At 47.2% G+C, this 22,570-nt stretch overlaps 1 protein-coding gene across 1 annotated transcript; it reads right to left on the reverse strand.

The window, feature by feature from the left end:
• Positions 1 to 273: 273 nt before the first annotated feature.
• Positions 274 to 21,901, reverse strand: LOC108952650 (valine--tRNA ligase, mitochondrial 1-like). The gene is made up of 19 exons (XM_065148141.1): positions 21,896 to 21,901; positions 21,072 to 21,130; positions 20,931 to 21,003; positions 7,928 to 7,993; positions 7,729 to 7,812; positions 5,754 to 5,831; positions 5,476 to 5,559; positions 5,309 to 5,388; positions 5,007 to 5,064; positions 4,619 to 4,921; positions 4,350 to 4,520; positions 3,258 to 3,457; positions 2,718 to 3,120; positions 2,223 to 2,474; positions 1,655 to 2,146; positions 1,447 to 1,544; positions 1,105 to 1,204; positions 402 to 517; positions 274 to 280 (listed from the first exon to the last, which is right to left on the reverse strand). The coding sequence occupies exons 1-19, from the start codon at positions 21,899 to 21,901 to the stop codon at positions 274 to 276; spliced, it is 2,730 nt and encodes a 909-aa protein (XP_065004213.1).
• Positions 21,902 to 22,570: the final 669 nt, after the last annotated feature.

The raw sequence follows: 22,570 nt of genomic DNA on the forward strand, positions 1-22,570 counted from the left end.
CATAAGAAAAAAAAAAGGCAAAAAAATAGAAGTTATGCATGAAAAACATCGAAAAAACATAGAGGAAAAAAAAAAAAAAAAAAAACTACTGTAGAAGAATGCAATTAGAAAAACCATTAGAAACATATAATTTCTAAAGATGCACATTTTCTTGAGTCAAAAGTTGTTTCCTGCAAATAGAAACCATAAGAAAAAAAAAAAAGGACAGAAAATCAGGAGTTATTCATGAAAATCCTTTACCATTGGAAAAGAAAACCATAACAGAGACAAAAATTAAAAACTGTCACAGAAGAATGCAAATAGAAAAACGATTGGAAACATATAATTTCCAAAGATGCACATTGAATAAGACGTCTAGATAAGAAATAGTTAGCATAAACAAAATAAAAAGGACATGACACCTTTCATATTCAGTTTCTGTATCAAGTGTTCCTTCAAGCTTGAGATACACGGTCAGGTTCTTATTTACAATATCTTCAGCACATCCAGCTGGAGCCATGTCATTCTCAACCAGAACCTACACAAATTTGTAAACATATAATTTAATATTTAATAAAAATTTTGTAATCCAATTATAGCAAGAACATGTGGAGAAGGTAAACTACCAATAAAGTTGATAATATTCTTCATATTGTACATTAATTTTTTATATATAAAAAATAAGAAATAAAAATATAACGAAAATGGAACCACAAGTTAAACCACACAATCATGAAACATGGAAAACCAAGGAAATGACTAGCGTGAGATTTCAAAGAACAGTAATAGCAGGAAAATAGTTAACACAGTAAAGTTTGAAACTCAAATAAAAATATCATTAATAGTGCTAAGATATTCCTTCTTCTAATCGTTTGAAAATGCACAAGACAGCTTTACTCAGCAAGAATTATTAACGGTTTCTACTCAACAAAAATAATTAACAACTCCTCTGCGAATAAATGTTGAAGGAAGATACAGAAGAAGTGAAAAAATATCTGATAGCGTAAAGTTCGAAAGTCCAATAAAAACATCACTAACAGTGCTATTGTTTCTTCTTCCAGTTGTTTGAAAGCATAAAAGAAAGCTCTGCTAAAAAGAATTGTCAATAGGTTTTCTTTAGATAACCTTTAAAGAAGATACAGATGCGAGAGTTGTTATCTCAAATTCATAGGTCTTCATGATATTAGTGATATGATGTCCTCGGCAGAGTGCAAAAGCTGGAAATCTGGAAAGGAGGATATAAACACGTCAATGCAGTTTCCAACACAGAAAAATCTACTACTAGTAGCATTCGAAATAGAGGTCCACATTGACAATTACAACTATGTACCAATATCTGGATACCAATGGTACAAACATAAATGGACACTTCAAAAAAATTTATATGATTTTAGTGGAATACTACAATAATACTGTCCGGGTACTGACAACTAAGTTTTTTCATATAAGCAGATAGTTTGTTAGAACCTTCTGTTCTCGTTGCATTGCGGACGTAGCGATCTAAACTTTCTCACAGCAGCATTAACAATCTCTAGATCTTCCTCAATCCCCTCATTTGTCCATGCCTATAAAATGAATAGAACTTAAATTCTCATATTTGTCCGTGCCTATAAAAAGAAATAGAGAAATAAAGTTCAGAAATTGGCAACACTAACAAAAAGGAGACTATGCTCACCTCCACAACTGATGGATACTCTGATATCATAATGGATTCTTTCTTTCCTTGTGCTCGAGGGAGACGCTGCCATAACTCTTCAGTAATAAATGGCATCACGGGATGTAAAAGACGCAAACCGGTGTCTAGAGATATCCATAGAGTATCCCTTGAGGCTTCTCTAGCATATTCAAACTCTGATAAGTTCTCAAAGTAAGGTTTGACCGCTTCAATAAAGACATCACAAAATTGATATTGCCACCATGAATATAAGACTGTAGAAGCGTCTGAGAACTTGTATGACTCGAAAGCTGATATAGTTTTCCATACGGCCTTGTTTAAAACTGAAAGTGTCCATTGACATATTAACGGCATCGATTCGATAGTATGAATCTCACGAGGACAATAGTCGTCTCCAAGCTTTGTCATGGCAAAATGTACAGCATTCCATAATTCATCACACCATTGTCGATAACCAACAACTCGTGGCACATCCAGAGTAATCTTGTTTGACTGAGAAGGAAAAAATGTATCTTTCAACAAAAAAGCAAGCTTAAAAAAAGTCGGTTAGCAAAGCGCAGAAGCGAACCTGATCTGTATAAGAAACAAGCGCAAAGCGGAGGGCATCAGCACCACATTCAGGAATACCATTAGGGAAATCTTTAATCTGGTCCATTTTTGCCTTTTCCAAATCACTTTGGTCAAAATTACTAGTGTCCAACCGCTTGTGCAAGCCTTCAAGTGATATTCCATTTATTAAGTCAAGTGGATCAATAACATTGCCTTTTGACTTGGACATTTTCTGGCCATGTGCATCATAAATCATAGGGTGCAAATAAACCTGAAGATGATTAAAAGAAAGCATCCAAGTCGGTTAGCTAATACTAGCGCATGTTTAGTAATACAAGCAGTCTGCACCACTATTTGTTACTTCCTTTTTAAGTACTCTAGTTTTGAACATATCAAACTGTGCCACATTTACCATTTGTCCCATAATTCAACAACTACCTATAATATATATATATATATATATATATATATATATATATATATATATATATATATATGCTTATCAGTTAGTTACCTTTCTGAAGGGCACGTCACCTCCAAGTTTCATTCCCAGCATTACCATCCGGGCTACCCACAAGAATAGAACATCATGTCCAGTTTCAAGCAACGAAGTTGGGTAGAATGCCTTAAAATCTGGTGTGACTTCTGGCCAGCCGAGCACAGATAATGGTAAAAGAGCAGCTGAAAACCATGTATCTAACACGTCTGGATCTTGTGCAATCTCAAATTTCTTCCCTGCAAAGATCTGCTTTGCCTCCAAAACTGCTTCCTGCTCACTTCTTCCGACCACCCAGTGGTCATTGTAAGAACCCATATCTTTAAACTCATCTTTTTCAAGTGTCACATACCAGGCAGGAACTCGATGGCCCCACCAAAGTTGTCTTGAAATGCACCAATCACATATATTCTCCAGCCATCTGTTTAGAAAAGCACGCAAATTAATGTCACCCAAAAATCCAAATTAATGACACCAATCATAAGCTAGCACAGATCAGCATACACCGATAGAACATATAAATAAGGTTGGCTTCTACGATCTAAGAGTCTGAATTACCGAATCAGTTCTTGTTCATACTGATGTGGAATGATCTCAATTTTCTTGTTGTCATCACTCATCACTGCACCGAGAGCTAGTTTTGCAATGCTTTTGCAATCCACAAACCACTGAGACTTTACCATCAGTTCAACAACATCATTACTTCTGGAACAAATGCCAAGTTTCATTTCATGCTTCTGAGCTCCTCTATACAGTCCCTGTTCCCATGGAAACGTTCTCATTGGCATTAGCACATACTAAAACTTGTATGATCGAGAAAAGAGAAGGGCAAAAGGCTGAAATTGGAATAGTTTTAAGTTAAATTAAAGAAAATTATAAAGAGATAATTCCAACAAAATTAAATTGCATGTGGAAATGACACCTAGATCCTGGTGGACGATTTCTTTTAATCGATCGTTACATCACTTGTAATTTTTTTGACCAAACTACCATATACCTAAACATGAGTTGAAAGGGAGATGAATATGTGTGCAATATACGACCTTAGCCAATTTTTGCTTCCTTGTTTCTGGACAACGGACATATCTTACCATTTACGATTAGAGTAGAAAATAAAAATATAATGTTCTTCTAATATTTTACTAGGGAAGCACACAGCAACACAAGACTAAATCATTTATGTAGACTTGAAGGTAAAAGTTGAGATGTTCAAACAATTGCAATAGACTACCGATGCAGGAATTTGATAAAAATAGAAATGTTAATTGATAATCGTTCAGCCCGTTGCTTCAAAGCTGCTTAGAATTGAAATATTGTATAAATGAACAAACAATGTGAAATGACTTATCTACTTGGAACATGGAATTTTGCATTTAGGCCAGGTTGAATGAACCTCTTAAACGCAAAAAGAGGTTGAAGACGGAAGATGGTGCAAAAAGAGGTTGAATTTATCTCTTAAAAAAGTCAAAGACAAGGAATATAACTAAGCAACAACAGATGTCTTCGAATTTAAAAGTCACAGTTAACATAGCATGATTCATGATAATGGTCTTTCTCATCCTATACTAAGTCAAATACTTCACATAAAGCAGGAATAAAACAGATCAATGCTTCTAGTCTGTGGCCATAAAAACACCAATATATTGATACCTGTGCCCTCAGTGCCTCAGTAACAGCCACACGAGCTGTAAACCGTGGCATCCCTTCAAACTCTGCACCACCATTGCTATTTATCTTCCCGTCATCAGTAAAGATATTAATGAATTCAAGATTATGGTGTTTTCCAACTAAATAGTCATTAGGGTCATGAGCCGGAGTTATCTGCAATATGATTTCAGGTAAAAATGAATTTAACAATCAGCGAAACACAGGGGTAGCTGTCAAGTAAAAATTATTTTGAACATCTGGAATATGCTTACTTTGACAGCCCCAGTTCCAGATTCAAGGACAACTAAGTTATCATCACAGATCACTGGAAGCTTTCTGCCATTAAACGGATGGACTGCACATTTTCCATGAAGATGAGTATAGCGCTTGTCGTTAGAATGAACAGCAATTGCAGTATCACCCAGCATTGTCTCCACTCTTGTGGTGGCAACTATAATCTCACCCAAATCTCCCTCAAGCGGATAGGCAAAAGAAATCAAAACACCAAACTGAACTTCATGGTCATAACCGGGGACCTTTCGAAATGTCTCTCCTCTGATATCCATGAGACCAACCTGAAAATAACAGGCACAAGGATAGTTACTATTTGCAAAAGAATTATAAAACCTAAAATTCTTTTGAATAAAATGTCACCCATACTTCAGCATCAGATATTGCTGTTTGTAATGTGCAATCCCAATTCACAAGGCAATGATCCCTGAAAATAGGCCCAAACAATAATGCATTGGTAGAGTTCCCAAAAAGGCTCAAACTTTTTTTCCCAAAAAAAAAAAAAAGGATTTGTATATATATAGGATCAAACTTTTGCTAAAATTGAATACGACGTGTGATACAAATTAGAGAGAGAAAAATTATCATTATTAACACCCAGAAAGTGAAAGATTCAATCATGTCCGCAATTGCTTGATACAATCTGAATATGATTGTTTGAAGCAACCAACCTATAAATTAAACCTTCTCTGTAAAGCCTGACAAAAGCCTCGGTTACTGCCTTTGATCTTGCCTCATCCATCGTGAAGAACTGTTAATAGAAAAAGGAAATGTTCAAATAATAAGATTATTTCTGAGCTAACTAACAAGTAACAGCTCCTGGACCACCTAAACTGACCTCACGAGACCAGTCAAGCGAGGCTCCCAACCGACGTTCCTGGTTTAGGATGGTGCCTCCATGCTCATTTTTCCAATCCCAAACCTGTCAAACACAAGGAAGAAAGCAGAGAATATCAACAGACTAACAACCATGAAAACATCAATTTTGCAGCAATAGCAATCTCATTTGTGAGGATAAAACATCACATGCTGAACAATGATTGCTACTAAACAAAAATGAATATTATAGGGTAGAAGGAGAAGCCTACTATTATTCATAAGAAAGAAAGAACTGACCTCAGAAACAAATCTCTCGCGTCCAATATCATGCCTTGTTACGTTGTTCTCACGTATCAACTTTTTCTCCACAACCACCTGAGAGATGCTAGTAAGTGGCACCATTTAGCAATAAAACCCTAGAGTAGATGTATCTATAATATTTTTTACACATTTCGAAGAGGGAGTAAAAAGTATTTTGATACCTCAGTAAAGAAACAAGAGATCAGCACATTATCCATCAAATTTGAAGAAAAAAACAATTATTAGAAACACTTCTATTTTACAATTATTAGAAAATCAGACTTTTTGAATGGATCTATAATTCATATCAATATACCACAAGGTTGGCAGACAGTTACTCTACCACTCTATTTGGGAGAGATGGAGTGTGATATAGATTCTCTCCATCCATTACTAGGAGATTAGGAATCCATCATGCTAGACAATATCTCCATCCTCGATTGGGGTCCAACCTAGGCTAGATGTTTATGAGATCTAAGACCCAGACTTGTTACTTATCATGCTGATAGGGATGATTTTGCCCTATGCCAACTCATCTACCACCAAGGTCGAGCACCTAAGTGGGGTTCCAAGTCACCAGCCCTAAAATGGCACCGCCCGATGATCTCCACTGGCAATAATCACCCCACCTTATCAGGATCAAAGAATAATCAGGTAATTCACCTAATCTTATCCTAGGCCAACCGGTAAGAGAGCCTAGGGATCGGGTATAAAAAGGCTCTCTACACATAAACTCTATATACACTAACTCAATCATACAGCTCACACCGCTGCATTCTCCCCTTCACTGACTTTAGCTTTGGAGGGGCCACGCTGGGTTACCCCCTAGTACCGGCCTGTTATGTAGGATCACAAGCAGTCATGAGATAATCCTGTTGTCAAGACGCAACCACATAGCCATGAGACAACCCGTCGCCCGAGGTCACCCAAACAACCTAGCTCTAAGGAGGAACCTCGCAACCCGAAAGATCCCAGGCTGCTTGCCCGATCATCCTGAATCGGATCCTTGCTAGCAAAACGACTTCCTACTAGACCGTCAACATGGTCTCACCTCACCAAGTCTCCCACATCAGAGAAGAGACATCTGGGTGAGCTTGCACCTTCGATAGTGGACCAACCATGTCGACTCACCAGTCCATGGTATCAATGATCCATCATATGCTATGCTATTGAGAGTAGTTATTAAGATTTATTTATGAATGTTTTGATATTGATTTCGACTTATTGATATTTGTACATGATTAATGATTTTGTTACAATTCTTGTGAGAAAGTTTAGGATGTTTCTACTTAGGATTGCTGATTTATGATTTTTATCTGTTTCAGTGCAGCTTTCAAGTTCCATTAAAGAATCGACTCAAAGAGGAACATCGTCCGCCACTAGGTAGCACTGCGTGATGCCCTTAGTCTTTGCAGTTTTAGTTTTAGTATGAGATATTCCGGCTAAATTTTGTTACATGTGAGACCTTGTTATTTGAAACTTAAATTGAATAAAACTAGTTACTTCATATACTACTATGAGATGTTACATGTGGAAAGTATATCATGTTTTGTGTTGTGCAGGTTTTAAAAAGAAAAAAAAATAGGCACAGAGGGTAACGATAATGGTCATTATGTGTTGGACCAGATACCAATATTTGGCAGCAAAAAGTAATGAGTGCACCATTTAAGAAAATTATGGAGAACCCAAAAAAGCTAAGTTCACTAAGCATTCATCAGAAGAAACAGAAAAGAGGGGATTTACATGATAGAACAAGCAGATTTTATTATCATAAGAGGTCACCCCCACGCCCCCCCCCCCACCCCCCCACTACTCTTAAATTTGGACCAAAACAGCTTTACTACTCTACAGACCATCATTGAGTAAATTCAACAATTAGTTTCAAAGTTGAGCACACTAGTTTCAAAATTGGCCAAGCAAATTAGTTTCAGCTTCGACATAATCTACAAGATGCTTAAAAAGAAATCACAACCTGGGTTGCTATGCCAGCATGGTCCATTCCAGGCACCCATAGAACGTTATAGCCCGACATTCTCCGCCAACGGACAATTGTATCCTCGATTACATAACATGGCAAAACATATTAGATAAAAATACAGAATCAAAGAAACAGGTATTTGAAGCACGATCATAAGTCAATGAAACCAGGGAAGAAAATGTCTAATATACACCTGTATTGCAGTAGTAAGACCATGGCCTATATGAAGAGCACCAGTTACACTTGGAGGTGGAAGTATCTGCAGAAGAAATAGATGAAGAATACAAAGGTAAGTTACACTAATCAAATGATGTTTCTAAGTAACTCAAGGTTCAAACGCATGGACTGCATGCTGATGTTTCCATATAAAGTCATGTAAACCCTTTATTACACGTTCCTTGACAATGACTAGTATGGTTTAGTACATGTAGTTTGCATCCAACAAACATCAGCACATGGCAACATCTAATAAGCAAAAAGAAGTATATGCAAAAGCTCACAGGCATGTTTCCTTGATATTGCATGCAACTATCCAATAATGATAGGGGTAATGATGGCGGCATGACGTGTCACGACGACGGCCCCACCTGGGCGCCGCTCTGCCCAATGAGGAAGGCAATAACGCTGACTCGACACACGCTGACGTCGTCCGCTATCAGGCGACGACTTCCAACCCCGCGCGCTTGACCATGACAAGGGAGGACAACGACCGACCCTCGCCCATACCCTGCGGCAATCCGGTTCTCCACGCAACGTCAACAAGAGTGTCAGACGCCATCAGAGGTATGATCCTGCCCCCCACAGGCGGGCACATCAGGTAACGCTAAACTACCCTATAAATACCCCCGAGTTCTAAACGAAAAGGGGGGAGCTTCACACCAAAAACACTTCTCCATATCATCTAACTTGATCGTCGGAGGGGTCGGGCCGAGCTTCCGACCCGACCTGTGTGTAGGAACGAAGGCGAGGTCGCCCCTTCCAGTCGTCGCGGCAAGGCCTCACCCCCCGCACTACATCCCATCCGGACCCTCGTGACCGGCCACCCCAGCTGCTTCGAGGAATGTCGCGTCGAATCCCCTCGCATTCGGACCCCAAACCAAGTCGCGTCGGCCCCGAGGCCACGGCATACAGTTGTTCCCCGCAACATTTTGGCGCTAGAAGGAGGGCCCGAATGTCGAATGATCAGCATACCCACTTTGGCGAACCCACAGCTATGGGGTCACACCCGGTCAGCACCGCAGAGGACCATCCCCCGCGGGACGAGCCCCGAGACGAACGCCCCGCCACAACTTCGGAGCGCTACTGGCGGCTGTTCAACGACCCGGGTTTGTCGCCGCCCGACGCCCCCGTCGGCCCGCCTCCTGTTTCGCCCGAAGCCTTCCACGATCTCGTCCACAAAGTCCGAGCACTGGTGGGCGTGGTGCAGACTATCATCCCGCTCGTCTCCCAGCCAACGCCCCCACATGCCACCCGGCCTTTGCAACAGCGCGAACCCGCTGCCCGGATGCACGCGCCACTCCCCGAGCCCCCTCTCTCGCCTCGAAACCCAACGGCCCAGCTCGGGGACCGGGAGGCGGAAGGCACGTCGAGTCGCTCGGAGCTCGAGCGGTCGTCCGCGAACCCGACGAACGCCCTGCAAGCCCAATTGCGCCTCTTCAATCAACGCCTCAACGAAGTACAACAAGAGATTCGTAGGTCGAAAGGAGAGCTCGGAGCGGACGGATACCAAGGGTCCCCGTTCACACCCGAAATACAAGATCAAGCAATCCCGCCACACTTTCGGCTCCCATCCCTGGACGCCTATGACGACGCCACTGACCCCGCGGATCACGTAGCCGTGTTTCGTGCCCAAATGGCACTATATGGAACTTCCGATGCCCTGATGTGCAGGGCGTTCCCAACGACTTTGAGGGAACCGGCCCGTGCATGGTACAGCGGCCTCAAGACCGGAACCATCTCTTCCTTCGATCAGCTCGCCCGGGACTTCGAGCTCAACTTCCTCGCCTACACCCGCCCGAAGCCATCCGTAGCGCTGCTCCTCGGGCTCAACCAAAGGGAGGATGAGCCCCTCTCCCACTTTTTGAATCGTTTCACGATGCAGATCCGAGGACTCTCGGACGCTCACCCTTCTCTATTGATGCAGGCGTTCATGATAGGCCTGCGCCCCTCCAGGTTCTTCTGGTCCCTATTGGAGCGACCTCCCACGACGGTACCCAAGATGCTCCAACGGGCGAGCCAGTTCGTCGCCGCGGAAGCATGGATGGCCGGAAGACCCGGGGAGCACAAAGGGATCAAGCCGGAGCCGCCCAGGCAGCAACAACCCCCCGCGTCTCGGCGGAGGATGGACCGATCCGACCAGCCGACTTCGAGGCCCCCTCCCCCAGCCTTGAACTCGTCCCGCACGGAAATATTCCTCCACATAAGGGAAAATGAACTGCTCAAAGAACCTTACCCGATGAGAAATCTGCGGGCGCTGGCGGACCAATCGAAGTACTGCCGATTCCACCGGCAACATGGGCACGACACCGAACAGTGTCGGGAGCTAAAGAGGCAGATCGAGGAGCTCATTCGCAGGGGGCACCTCGGCCAGTACCTCTGACCGGACAAAGAACCTTCACTGCGCCCGGAAGGACCCGTCGAACGACACATCGACGTAATAACTGGCGGCCCCGCGTCTGGTGGGGATTCCATGGCCAAAAGGAAGGCATACGCCAGAGCTGCCCCAATCGAAGCTCCCAGACACGGGCCCGAACCTAACGTCACCTTCCCGGCCAGGACATCCGAGCAGGCCGAGCACGACGACGTGCTCGTGATATCGGCCAGAATAGCCAATGCGCAGGTAAGAAGGATCATGGTCGATACCGGGAGCTCGGCCGACTTACTCTACTTTGACGCCTTCCAAAAGCTCGGCTTACCCAGAGATAACATGAAGCCGATATCCTCGGCACTCACCGGATTCACCGGTGATTCAATCTTGCCACTAGGGGCAATCACTTTGCCCTTAACCCTGGGAACCCCGCCGAGGACGAAGACAGTAATGGCCACCTTCTTGGTGATCGACCTCCTCGCCGTGTACAATGCCATTCTTGGCCGACCGACCCTCAACAAAATCAGAGCTGTCGTCTCAATCTACTACCAAACTGTGAAGTTCCCAACCCACGCTGGGACCGGAGAGGTCACAAGCAGTCCCCGAGAATCCAGACGCTGCTACCTGACTGCCGTTTCGCTACACAAGAGGGCTAGGGTCGAACCACCGTTGGCAGACCCTCGGGAGACGAAGAAGCCAGCTCCCCATCTTGAGCCGAGGGGATCCACCATCAATGTGCCGCTGTTTGAGGATCGGCTGGAGCAGATGGTTAAGATCGGGTCGGAGCTACCCGAGCAAGAACGAGGAGAGCTCGTCGGCCTCCTGTAGGGGAATGCCGACGTCTTCGCCTGGTCGCCATCTGATATGTCGGGCGTCGACCCGGAGATCGCCCTGCATCACCTCAGTATCTCACCCGAAGCTCGCCTAGTAAAACAAAAACTCAGACGGCAGGCCCCTGATCGGCAGCTAGCCACACGCGAAGAAGTGGGTCAACTCCTAGAGGCAGGCTTCATAGAAGAAGCTCTATACCCGCAATGGCTATCCAATGTAGTCCTCGTCAAGAAAGCTAATGGAAGCTGGAGGATTTGCGTTGACTACACCAGTCTCAACAATGCATGCCCGAAGGACTGTTATCCCCTTCCAAATGTCGACCAGCTGGTCGACGCTACGGCCGGACATGCTCGCCTCTCATTTATGGACGCCTTCTCTGGATATAACCAGATCAGGATGGCACTCGGAGATCAAGAGCATACGGCCTTTCTCACCGATCAAGGGGTTTACTTTTACAAAGTCATGCCCTTCGGATTAAAGAACGCTGGGGCTACATACCAGAGAACGGTGAACAAGATGTTCGCCCACCAGATCGGGCGGAACATTGAAGTTTACGTCGATGACATGATCGTGAAGAGCCAAGAGGCCGGGGCCCACCTTGCCGATCTGGTCGAGGCATTCGCCACGCTGCGCAAGTTCGGTATGCGACTCAATCCCGCGAAGTGTGCCTTCGACGTCACCTCAGGAAAGTTCCTCGGGTTCATTATACACGAAAGAGGAATTGACGCCAACCCAAAGAAAGTCCAGGCGATCATCAATATGCAGTCACCTCGGACGATCAAAGACCTACAGCGCCTCAACGGGAGGCTTGTCGCCTTGTCCCGTTTACTCGCCCGATCAGGTGATCGCTGCCTCCCCTTCTTCAGGGCACTAAAGAGCTCGAAGGGTTTTCAATGGACGGCAGAATGCGAGGAAGCCCTCAAGCAAATGAAGCAACACTTGGCCAACCTCCCCCGGCTTGCCTCAGTCTCTCTCGGGGAGAAGCTGAGCATCTACCTGGTCGCCTCCCCGCATGCAGTAAGCTCTGTCTTGGTAAAGGAGCATTCCGGCGAACAGCTCCCGATCTACTATGTTAGCCACATCCTAAACGGACCCGAGGAACGATACCCACCGATCGAGAAGCTGGCTCTCGCCCTCATACTGTCCGCACGGAAGCTACGCCCCTACTTCCAGGCTCACCCGGTGGAAGTCGTTACTAACCAGCTGCTTCGGCAGATCTTGTCTAAATTCGATGTTGTAGGATGTCTTCTCAAATGGGCGGTGGAGCTCGGCGAGCATGACATTCAATACATGCCCAGGACCGCTATCAAAGCCCAGTCCGTGGTCGCCTTCATCGCGGAATTAACCCAGATCGGGGACGAAAGCCCCGAACAACCCCCCGAGGTCTGGGTCCTGCACGTCGACGGATCGACCAACTCAAAAGGTGCTGGTGCGGGGCTGGTGTTGCAAGTTCCCGACGGACGGTCGTTCGAGCGTTCCCTCCGCTTCGGGTTCCAGGCTAACAACGAGGCGCTCCTGTCAGGACTCAGGTTGGCCCTCGAGATGCAGGTGGTCGCCATCCGTGTCCTCACCAACTCGCAGCTGGTAGCCGAGCAACTCAGCGGGGAATACGAGGCCCGTGACCCGACCATGGCGAAATACCTGGCACAGGTAAAAAACCTGACCGCCAAATTCCTTCATTTTCCATTATCTAACGTCCCAAGGGGAGAAAACGAGTGTGCCGACACGCTAGCTATGCTAGCATCAAAGCCAACCCCGAAGCGGGGCCCGGGGTCGAGGAGCTTCCTGCCCGCGCCATCGAAATCGCAGCTGCAGCCTCGGGTAGCGCGCCTACCACCCGGGTACAAGAACTGCTGCGCTTCAAACGGGACGGGACTCTCCCGCCCGACAAAGCGATAGCTCGGCGCCTGCGTTGCGCACATGCGTGGTATACCAAGGTGGGTGAGCGGCTCTACAAGTGGTCTTTCTCGTACCCCCTCCTACGATGCTTGGAGCCCGATGAAGCTCAGACCGTTTTGGCTGAGGTCCATGAAGGAGTCTGCGAGGAGCACATCGGCGGGCGGACCCTAGCACATAAAATACTTCGCTAATGCTACTACTGGCCAACCATGTGCCAGGACGTGAGGGCCCACGTGCAGCGGTGTAGTTCGTGCCAAGAACACGCCCGTACACCCCAACAGCCCGCGGTCCCGCTAACCCCCATTGACTGCGCATGGCCATTCGCACAATGGGGTTTGGACCTCCTCGGTCCTTTCCCCCCAGCCTCGGGACAGCGAAGATACATCATCGTGGGAGTGGATTATTTCACAAAGTGGGTCGAGGCCGAACCACTAGCGACAATCATGGAACGGCAAATAGAAAAGTTCGTATGGAAGAACCTGGTGACTCGGTTCGGCTTGCCCAAAACCATCATCACAGATAACGGGCCCCAGTTCGCCGGACGAAAGTTTCGGGAGTTCTGCGCGCACCACAGAATCCAGCTAAGGTTCAGCTCGGTGGATCACCCTCAGACGAACGGACTGGCAGAGGTGACCAATCGGTCTATCCTAGACAGGCTCAAAAGAAGAGTGTCCGCAGCCCGATCGGCTTGGACGGACGAACTCCCGAGCGTGCTATGGGCGCTGCGCACCACTCCAAAAACCGCAACTGGAGAATCCCCCTATAGCCTCGCGTTCGAAACCGAAGTTGTCCTTCCGCCCGAGGTAGCCATCGCCACCCTTCGGACAGGAAGTTATAACGAGGAAGTCTCAAACGAAGGACTTCGGATCGCCCTCGACCTGCTGGAGGAGCGGTGCGCCGACGCGCACTTGAAAGCCCTCTCTTATAAGAGAGCGATCGTGAGGGTCTACAACCGAAAGGTGCGACCCCGACCCATCAAACTAGGCAACCTAGTCCTACGGAGGACCGAGGTCAGCGATCCGACCCGATCGCGTGGTAAGCTGGCTCCCAACTGGGAAGGACCTTACCGGGTGGCTGAGGTTGTCGGGGTCGGTACATTTCGACTCACAACAATGATGGGCCATTCTCTGCCTAGGACTTGGAACACACAAAATCTAAAAAAGTTCTTTCCATGAACAAAGACTTGGCCAGAACTCTACTAAGGCATCAGGAGACGCAGGCAACCAACTGAGAAGAAGAAAAAGACTATATCTATTCAAGAAGCGCATTACAACGACAGAGCAAAACAAAGCAAAAGTACAGAGGCCTTCATTCCTCGGGGGCATCCGGGCTGTCGTCGAAGGGAACCTCGGTTGGCATGTTGACGCCCAGATCCTCGGGGAACGAATCAAAGGGATCCTCTACGACCTCCGCGTCAGGATTACGCGCCTTGAAACGAGCAAGGGCAATCCGATACCCGTACTCATACGAGACCCGCCCGGTCCGAACAAGGCCGAGCTGAAAGCCTGAGGAACCCTTGTAGCCCTCGATCAGCTTCTTATTGTTGAATCTCGTATTTTGATGATGAAACCACTTGATGTATGTTTGTGATTTAATCTGTGTTTTAAGTGACGCAGGATACTTTGATCAGGACGAGACAATTAAAGCAGGAAAATCATGTTGTGCCGGAGGAACATGTTAGAAGATTGGACGTCGGGCCGGTGGATCGGTCGACGTATCGACAGAAGGCTTCGGGTCGTGGACTCGGGCATCGGGCCAAGAAGAGCGGGTATTGTGCCAAGGATATCGGAGTTGTAGAGTCAACTGGCCGATTGGGCAATAGGCTGTAGGAAAGGACGATGCGCCGAAGAATCGGACGAAGCGTCGAGGGACCAATGACATGCCGGACAACTTGGTTAATTGCTTAGGATTAATTGTCTCGATCGAAGTTTTTGTTTTGAGTGTGCAGAATTAACTACGATGAAAGTAAGACATGCAGCAGGAGTTGCGCCGGAGTCATGACAATGATCACGTTGGGAGTTCGAGAGCTCGACGGAAGTTCGGACAGTCGTCGGAGGTTCTGCGGGAACAAATCCGAGAAGTCCAGAAGCTTGCCAAAGGAGCTCGTTGGAACTTGCCAAGTGGATCGTCGCAAGTCCAGGAGTTTGCCGGAAGTCCGCAGGAGGATCACCGAGGGTTCGTCGGATGATCGACGGAAGTTCGCTGGAAACTCGTCGGAAGAAGCGATTGACGCACCGGAGCAAGCTGCAGAATATGTCTTAGGAAATAATCGTAGTTAGCACATTGATTAAGTTAGAAATGGGAGGTGATCCCATTAGCTTAATCTTGGGGCAATTGGGCCCCTGAAAGAATCAAATTGGGCCGAATGGATTAACCCATTTGGACCCAGGTTGCTGTGGGAGGTGCAACCGCCCAAGCCAGGAGGTAGCACCTCCCAGGCTATGTCTCCCAGCAAGACTGGGAGGTGCAACCGCCCCAGCCAAGAGGTGGCACCGCCCCGGGCTCAGTCTCCGAGCGAGATTGGGCGGTGCAACCTCCTCTATCAAGAGGTAGCACCGCCAGAGCTCAAGTTTCGAGCTCTGCCAGGCGGTGCAACCTCCCCAGTCAGGCAGTGCAACCGCCTGAGCTCGGTCTTCGAGCTCTGGCAGAGAGGTGCAACCGCCCCTGACAGAGGTGGCACCGCCCAGAGGCTCAGTCTTCGAGCTCTGCCAGGCGGTGCAACCGCCCCAGTCAGGAGGTGCAACCGCCTGATCCCGGAATTCCGGGAATTGACAGATTTGAGCTCCAAATTTGAACTGGGTTGGGGCCTATAAATACCCCACCCATTCAGCACTGAAAGCACAGAACACACACTCGAAATCTTGCTATCTTTCTGTGGTTCTTAGAGCTCAAAACTGCTAGTTCTCCTCTTTCTGTTCTTCAAAGTTTGAGTTGTAAAGAGAGGAGAGAAAACTTCTGTAAGGGTTGTCTCCTAAGCCCGTCAAAAGGAGTGAATCTGTAAGAGGGTGGTTGGCCTTCGCCTATTGAAGGAAGGCCTCTAGTTGACGTCGGTGACCTCGTCGGTGGAGGAAGCCAAAAGTGGAGTAGGTCAAGATTGACCGAACCACTCTAAATCTCGGTTTGCATTTCCTTTGAGCATTTTACCTTCACTGCAAACTTCTCAATAGCTTACTGCCCTCTACGATTTTATGAACGAGTTTCAAGGTTCAGACGTAAATCTGCGTTTAGACGTAAATCTGCCTTTTCGTATGATCATCATATTGCAGATTGCGTTTACGTTTTGAGCTTTACCATAACTGCACACTACCTTTATACTCCTGCTTAAACCGCGTCTTATCTAATCAAGTGATTTACGAATCAGCATTTAGACGTAAATCAGTTTCTTCGTACGAACGTCGGATTTCAGTTTGCGCCGATATTCTAGTTTTCATCATAGCTGCAAACTGCCTGCATAGATTGACTTTAACCTTGCTTAGTATCAACTTTCATACAGAAGTTGTTTTTATCGTTCGAACGTAGCTTTCGATTTTAATCGCAGAAAGTTTTCCGCTGCACTAATTCACCCCCCCCCCTCTTAGTGCTCTCGATCTTAACACTTATCCTTCTTCGGTCTTTGGCGGATCTCAGCATCAAGGGCCTCGGAGGCCCCCTGCGCCTTGGCGCGCGACTCTTCCAGGCGGCGGATCAGTTCAAGGGAGTCCGCCCTCGCCGAGCGAGCCTCGGCCACGGACGCCCTCAACTGCATCTGGAGCTCCGTGTTCCGCTCCTCAGACGCCTCTAGCCGTATCTGAAAATCCGCGAGCCACTTCGCGGACGCCTGGAGCTCAGATCGAAGGCGTGTCGCCTCTGCCTCCAAATCCGAGGCGCGCTGCTCGGCCACCGCGACCACCTCAGGACCCGCTCTAGCCCGAGCCTCATCCGCCTGCCTCCGAAGCTCGGCATTGCGGCTGCTCGAGGCGGTAATAACGCGCCCTGTGTCACGAACGCGGTCCATCAGCGCCGCGGCATAGTGGTTGCCCTGTGAAAGAGCAAAGTCAAAACAAAGTCTGTCCAAAAGCGTACAAGCAGGAGGGCGAAACAAACACTTACCCACAACAGCGACTTAGCGGATTTGCTAAGCAAGACCTCGGAGGACAGGGTGTACAAATCCCGAGCTATGTCGGGATGAAGTCCTCCGTGGATAAAATCTGGCCGCGGAATCCCCGTCGGCCCACACTCGGCTGCCACGGGTGAGACCATCCCACCGGCCCACCAACGGATCAGTGACCGCGCCGCACGGGAGAGCGCCCACCTCCCACACCAAGTAAGGCTCATCCTCCCCCTCGGGCGGAAGACGGAGGAGCTTGCGGATGGAGGGCTGGCGAGGCACCTCCACCGCCACGTCCCCGCTCGTGCCGGCCTCGCCCTCCCCGAGGCCCCCCGCGGCATTAGCCGCCTGTGCTACGGCGGCTTCTGCCACCTGAACCGCGACCACCTCAGGGCCCTTGCCCGGAAGCACCCGCGCCCTCTTCCGAGGCTGACCGGCCTCGACGTCCACGGGGGCCTCCCTGGTACCGGCTCTAGCGGTGGAAGGTGAATGGCCCGACGCGGCCGAAGAGGTCTTCCCCCCACGCAAGGCTTCGAGAAGTACCATCTCTGCGAAGAGAGGCCAAAAACGACGGTCAGTTAAGTGAACAATCCACAAGAAAAAAAGAAGCCCTAAAACTACCCCTTAGAACGTACCTAAAGGCACCGGGCTAAGACCCACCTCGACTAACCACCGCTCAGACATATTTCGGATGGCTCTGGAGGCCGAGAGGATCTCTCTAAGCCTCCGAAGCTCTCGGTGCCCATTGTCGTCCAGGGCCGGGGCGGTATTGTCTATCACGCGCGCCCCCTAACGGACTCCGAACCCCCAATCTTCCGAACGACTAATAAAAAAGAAGCGCTCCTTCCACCCCTTATTACTAGAAGGGGCCCCGCTCACTCTGAAGCCCGCTCGGGTGGACAGATAGTAGCCTCCCAACCCCTTAGAAAGACGGAAGCAGGAAAGGAAGAGGGAACGGGTCGGGGTTATGTTGGCATAATGGCACTCCCCCAGAAACGCCACCAAATAGCGCCATGAGTTCGGCGCCATCTGAGACGGGGAGATACACCACCAGGAAAGACAAGAGGTTATGACGGGGTGCAGGGGGAGGCGCAGCCCGGCCTCGAAGGCATCAAGGGTAAGGGCAAAGCCCCTGGGAATCGGGTCATACGCCCGCTGACCAGGCTCAGGAGCGAGAAGGACAAACTCCTCCGAGATGCCATAGCGATCCTGGAGAAGACTCAGCGACGACTCACCCACGGTGGAGTCATGGTCGTGAGGCCACATCAGGGCCTCAAGGGCCCGGGCCACCTTCTCGTCGGATGACGAGTTCCGATTCGACGAAGTCACCGTCTCCCCGGCTTTTGACAAAGAAGAAGATGAATGAGAAGAGGGAGACACCATTCTTACTGACCTTTAGCAAGAAAAGAAGGAACGATTGGTGCGAATAAAACAATGGAGTGCGGAGTAGCACGACGAAAATAGATGAAGAGACCCCCCCCCCCCCCCCCCCAGCGGCTAGCCTTACGTTACTTATAAGCATGCCGCATCCCGCCAAAACGGCAACCCTTCCTCTCCCAAAATGCATTGCGAAGATGAAGAACGTCACCTCGCCATAAATGCAGCCTGACGTGGCAGCCAACTGCAGCGCGGTGCAAAGTACGGAGGCGTTAATCATATCAGCCTCGGAAGCGCTGATCGAATCAACCTCAAAAGCGCTAATCGTGTCAGCCTTAAAAGCGCTAATCATATCAGCCTCGAAACTCGGCGACCCCCGGAGAGGGCGGCCCCTTGATCTTCCCCAGGAAAAAGGGAACCTGGCCACCCGCGCACGGTTGAGCGATCAATCGCCGGCTAGACCAAAGTATCCCCTCAGCTACATGTCGCTCGAGGTCATCCCTCGGCTACATGTTGCCCGAGGTCATTCCTCGGCCGCATGATGCCCAAGGCCCACCAGCGTGGCCAGCTCGCCTGTGCTGTGCTTCTCGGTCGCCTGATCCTCGCATCCACACCTGTGCGGTCTGCCCACCTACGTTGTGCTACTCGGCCGCATGACCCTCGCGACCACACCTGCGCGGTCTGCCCGTCTGCGTCGTGCTTCTCGGCCGCCCAATGCCCGAGACACACCAGCACGGCCAACCCGCCTGCGTCGTGCTCCTCGGCCGCGTAATGCCCGAGACACACCAGCATGGCCAACCCGTTTGCGTCGTGCTCCTCGGCCGCATAATGCCCGAGGCCACCAGCGCGGCCAACCCACCTGCGTCGTGTTCCTTGGCACCATGTTCCCGAGACATACCAGCGTGGTCAGCCCGCCTGCGTCGTGCTCCTCGGCCGCATAATGCCCGAGACACACCAGCATGGCCAACCCGCTTGCGTCGTGCTCCTCGGCCGCATAACGCCCGAGGCCACCAGCGCGGCCAACCCGCCTGCGTTGTGCTCCTCGGCCGCGTAATGCCCGAGACACACCAGCATGGCCAACCCGTTTGCATCGCGCTCCTCTGGCGCATAATGCCCGAGGCTCCGCCCGCGCGAGACGAGTTCGACCTCATGCCACCTGAGACTACCACGGCACCAGGGGATGAAGCCATGCCTCGGACCCCCCCCCCCCCCCCCCCCCCCCCTGCGATAACCGACGCATAGCTCCTTCCGGGGGGGGGGGAATATGATAGGGGTAATGATGGCGGCATGACGTGTCACGACGACGACCCCACCTAGGCACCGCTCTGCCCAATGAGGAAGGCAATAACGCTGACTCGACACGCGCTGACGTCGTCCGCTATCAGGTGATGACTTCCAACCCCGCGCACTTGATCACGATAGGGGAGGACAACGACCGACCCTCGCCCATACCCTGCGGCAATCCGGTTCTCCACGCAACGTCAACAACAGTGTCAAACGCCATCAGAGGTACGATCCTGCCTCCCACAAGCGGGCACATCAGGTAACGCTAAACTACCCTATAAATACCCCCGAGTTATAAACGAAAAGGGGGGAGCTTCACACCAAAAACCCTTCTCCATATCATCTGACTTGATTGTCGGAGGGGTCGGGTCGAGCTTCCGACCCAACCTATGTGCAGGAACGAAGGCGAGGTCACCCCTTCCAGTCGCCGCGGCGAGGCCTCACCCCCCGCACTACATCCCATCCGGACCCCCGTGACCGGCCACCCCAGCTGCTCCGAGGAACGTCGCGTCGGATCCCCTCGCATTCGGACCCCGAATCAAGCTGCGTCGGCCCCGAGGCCACGACATACAGTTGTTCCCCGCAATAAGTAAGACAATATAAAAGTTAGGCAACACTGCTCGATGATCCATAATGCTGGACTTGTCATTATAACAAGGTCGATGTAAAAAAAAAACATGAATCCTATAACATAAGTATATGTTATTGTTCAAGATTGCGAGAATATAATACTAAGTTTCAAGTTCAGCATATCAATTCATTTTCCCCTGATTTTCTTATCTGTTATGTTACATCAAGGACTCAAATATGTGAAACAGATAGCCTCCAACAAGCTTTCTTCCCCTCCCCCTTCAATTGGTTTTCTCCTCCTAAAGCTTTTATTTCCTCCTAATACTTTGTTACCCTCCTCCTACCCATTGACCCCTGCATATTATTCTCTAACAGTCTCACTCCATATTTATGTTTGTTGCTAAAGAATATTTTGTACATATATAGCGACAGTTCACTTTCTACTTCGTACATAAAAATGTCTTGCATTATTCCATCATTATATAAACTCAAAATTTTTAAATAAAAATAAAAAATCATTACTACGAACAAAAAGTTTATGAGAATAAATTTATAACGAACCATTGCAAATTGTGTCTTCGAACTGCTTAAATCTGTCGTAAATATGTCCGAAGCTTCCCACCATGTGTACCATCTAAATAAGATAAAATATTATCAAAATTTACTGATTAGATATTTATTTAAGAAAAAAAATATACCCACAATTTCTCAACCGCACTTGGAGTATATTGCTCCGTCATTTGACCAGATGCCTTTTGTTCCTGTCAAGCAATAAGCAAAATCATTTTTAAATTGATCTTCCAATAGATAGGATTCTCTAAATCTTAAAAAACTTATAATTAAAATATAAATAAATTAAATTAATTTAAAAACGGTGAAGACATGATATCATCCTAGCATCCTACTTTGGAGGATTGAGGTTGGCCACTAAGCAACATGTAGCAAAATTAATTGATATCTTTAAAAAATATAAAGTAAACATTTGAATTCTTAGAAAAAATAGTATCATTTAAATCCTATAATTAGTTTTTAATATAAAAACTTGATGTAAATTATTTTTAATTGACTAAATATTAAGTCATTTGATTTGATCAAAACATAAAGAAATTTGGTCTTCCAATAATAAACAATTTAAAATAATTTTCTGTATATGTAACTTAACATATAAGTCAACTCTAACTCTAAGACAATCTACATATTGAGGATTTAAACCATTAATAATTGAATCATGTAAACCATTACAAGGATCCATGATATACTATCGAAATGGGAAAAGTTATCCAAAAAAAAAAAAATATAGCACAAGCTGAATAATTCATAAAAATATTATAAATCTTTTGTAAAATGAAAACCCAATACATTTGTACATTTGGGTCCAATTGAAGCTTCTCTTAAAATTTTGAGTTCAATTGGATCATTCCTATTATGCGATGCACTGTTTTTTGATTTTGGACAAAAACAATGCATATTTAATAATTCATAAAAATATTGAAGAGTTTCCTAAAAATGTAGAACAAGTAACATACGTCCATTTAGGTGCAATTGAAGCTTTTCCTAGTAACTTAAGGTTAATTGGACCAGTCCAGATGCACTGGTTTTATATTTTGGGCAAAACACATGAGGACATATTTTATTACGTCATAAGTTTTACAAGGGACACAATTTCTAAGCTCAAATGTCAAAATATATTTCTTGAATCGACGATATTTTTGTGAAATGAGAAAAGTTCTCCAAAAATAAAAATTTTCCACAGTTCACAAAGCTGAAAAAATCATAAATATTAAAAATTTTGAAAATATAGTAGCCGTAACATATGTCCATTTGGGTCAAACTGGTATCTTTCCCAAAATTTTGATGTCTATTGGACTAGTCCTACTATATGATGCACTGTTCTTCGACCAAAACACTACATTACAGATACATTTTCACATGAAAAAATATTTATCGGATGTTTTCGATACATAAATCTATGCAAATATTATTATGGCTTCAAAGTATCTGACATGACCTGAAGATGGCCTTCTCCAGACCTAATTTCCAACTTCAATGCAAAATCTTGAAGGGCCTACTGATCAAATAGTTTTACTGCTTGCATAAGCTTTCAAACACAGAACTAAATCATGAACAATATTTAATCTGTTTGCAGTGACAACTAAATCAGCAAGAGAAGACACTGCACCGTTTCAAGCAACACAAAATTG

This window comes from Musa acuminata, chromosome BXJ3-4, assembly GCF_036884655.1.
Source record: "Musa acuminata AAA Group cultivar baxijiao chromosome BXJ3-4, Cavendish_Baxijiao_AAA, whole genome shotgun sequence".
Lineage (NCBI taxonomy): Eukaryota > Viridiplantae > Streptophyta > Magnoliopsida > Zingiberales > Musaceae > Musa > Musa acuminata.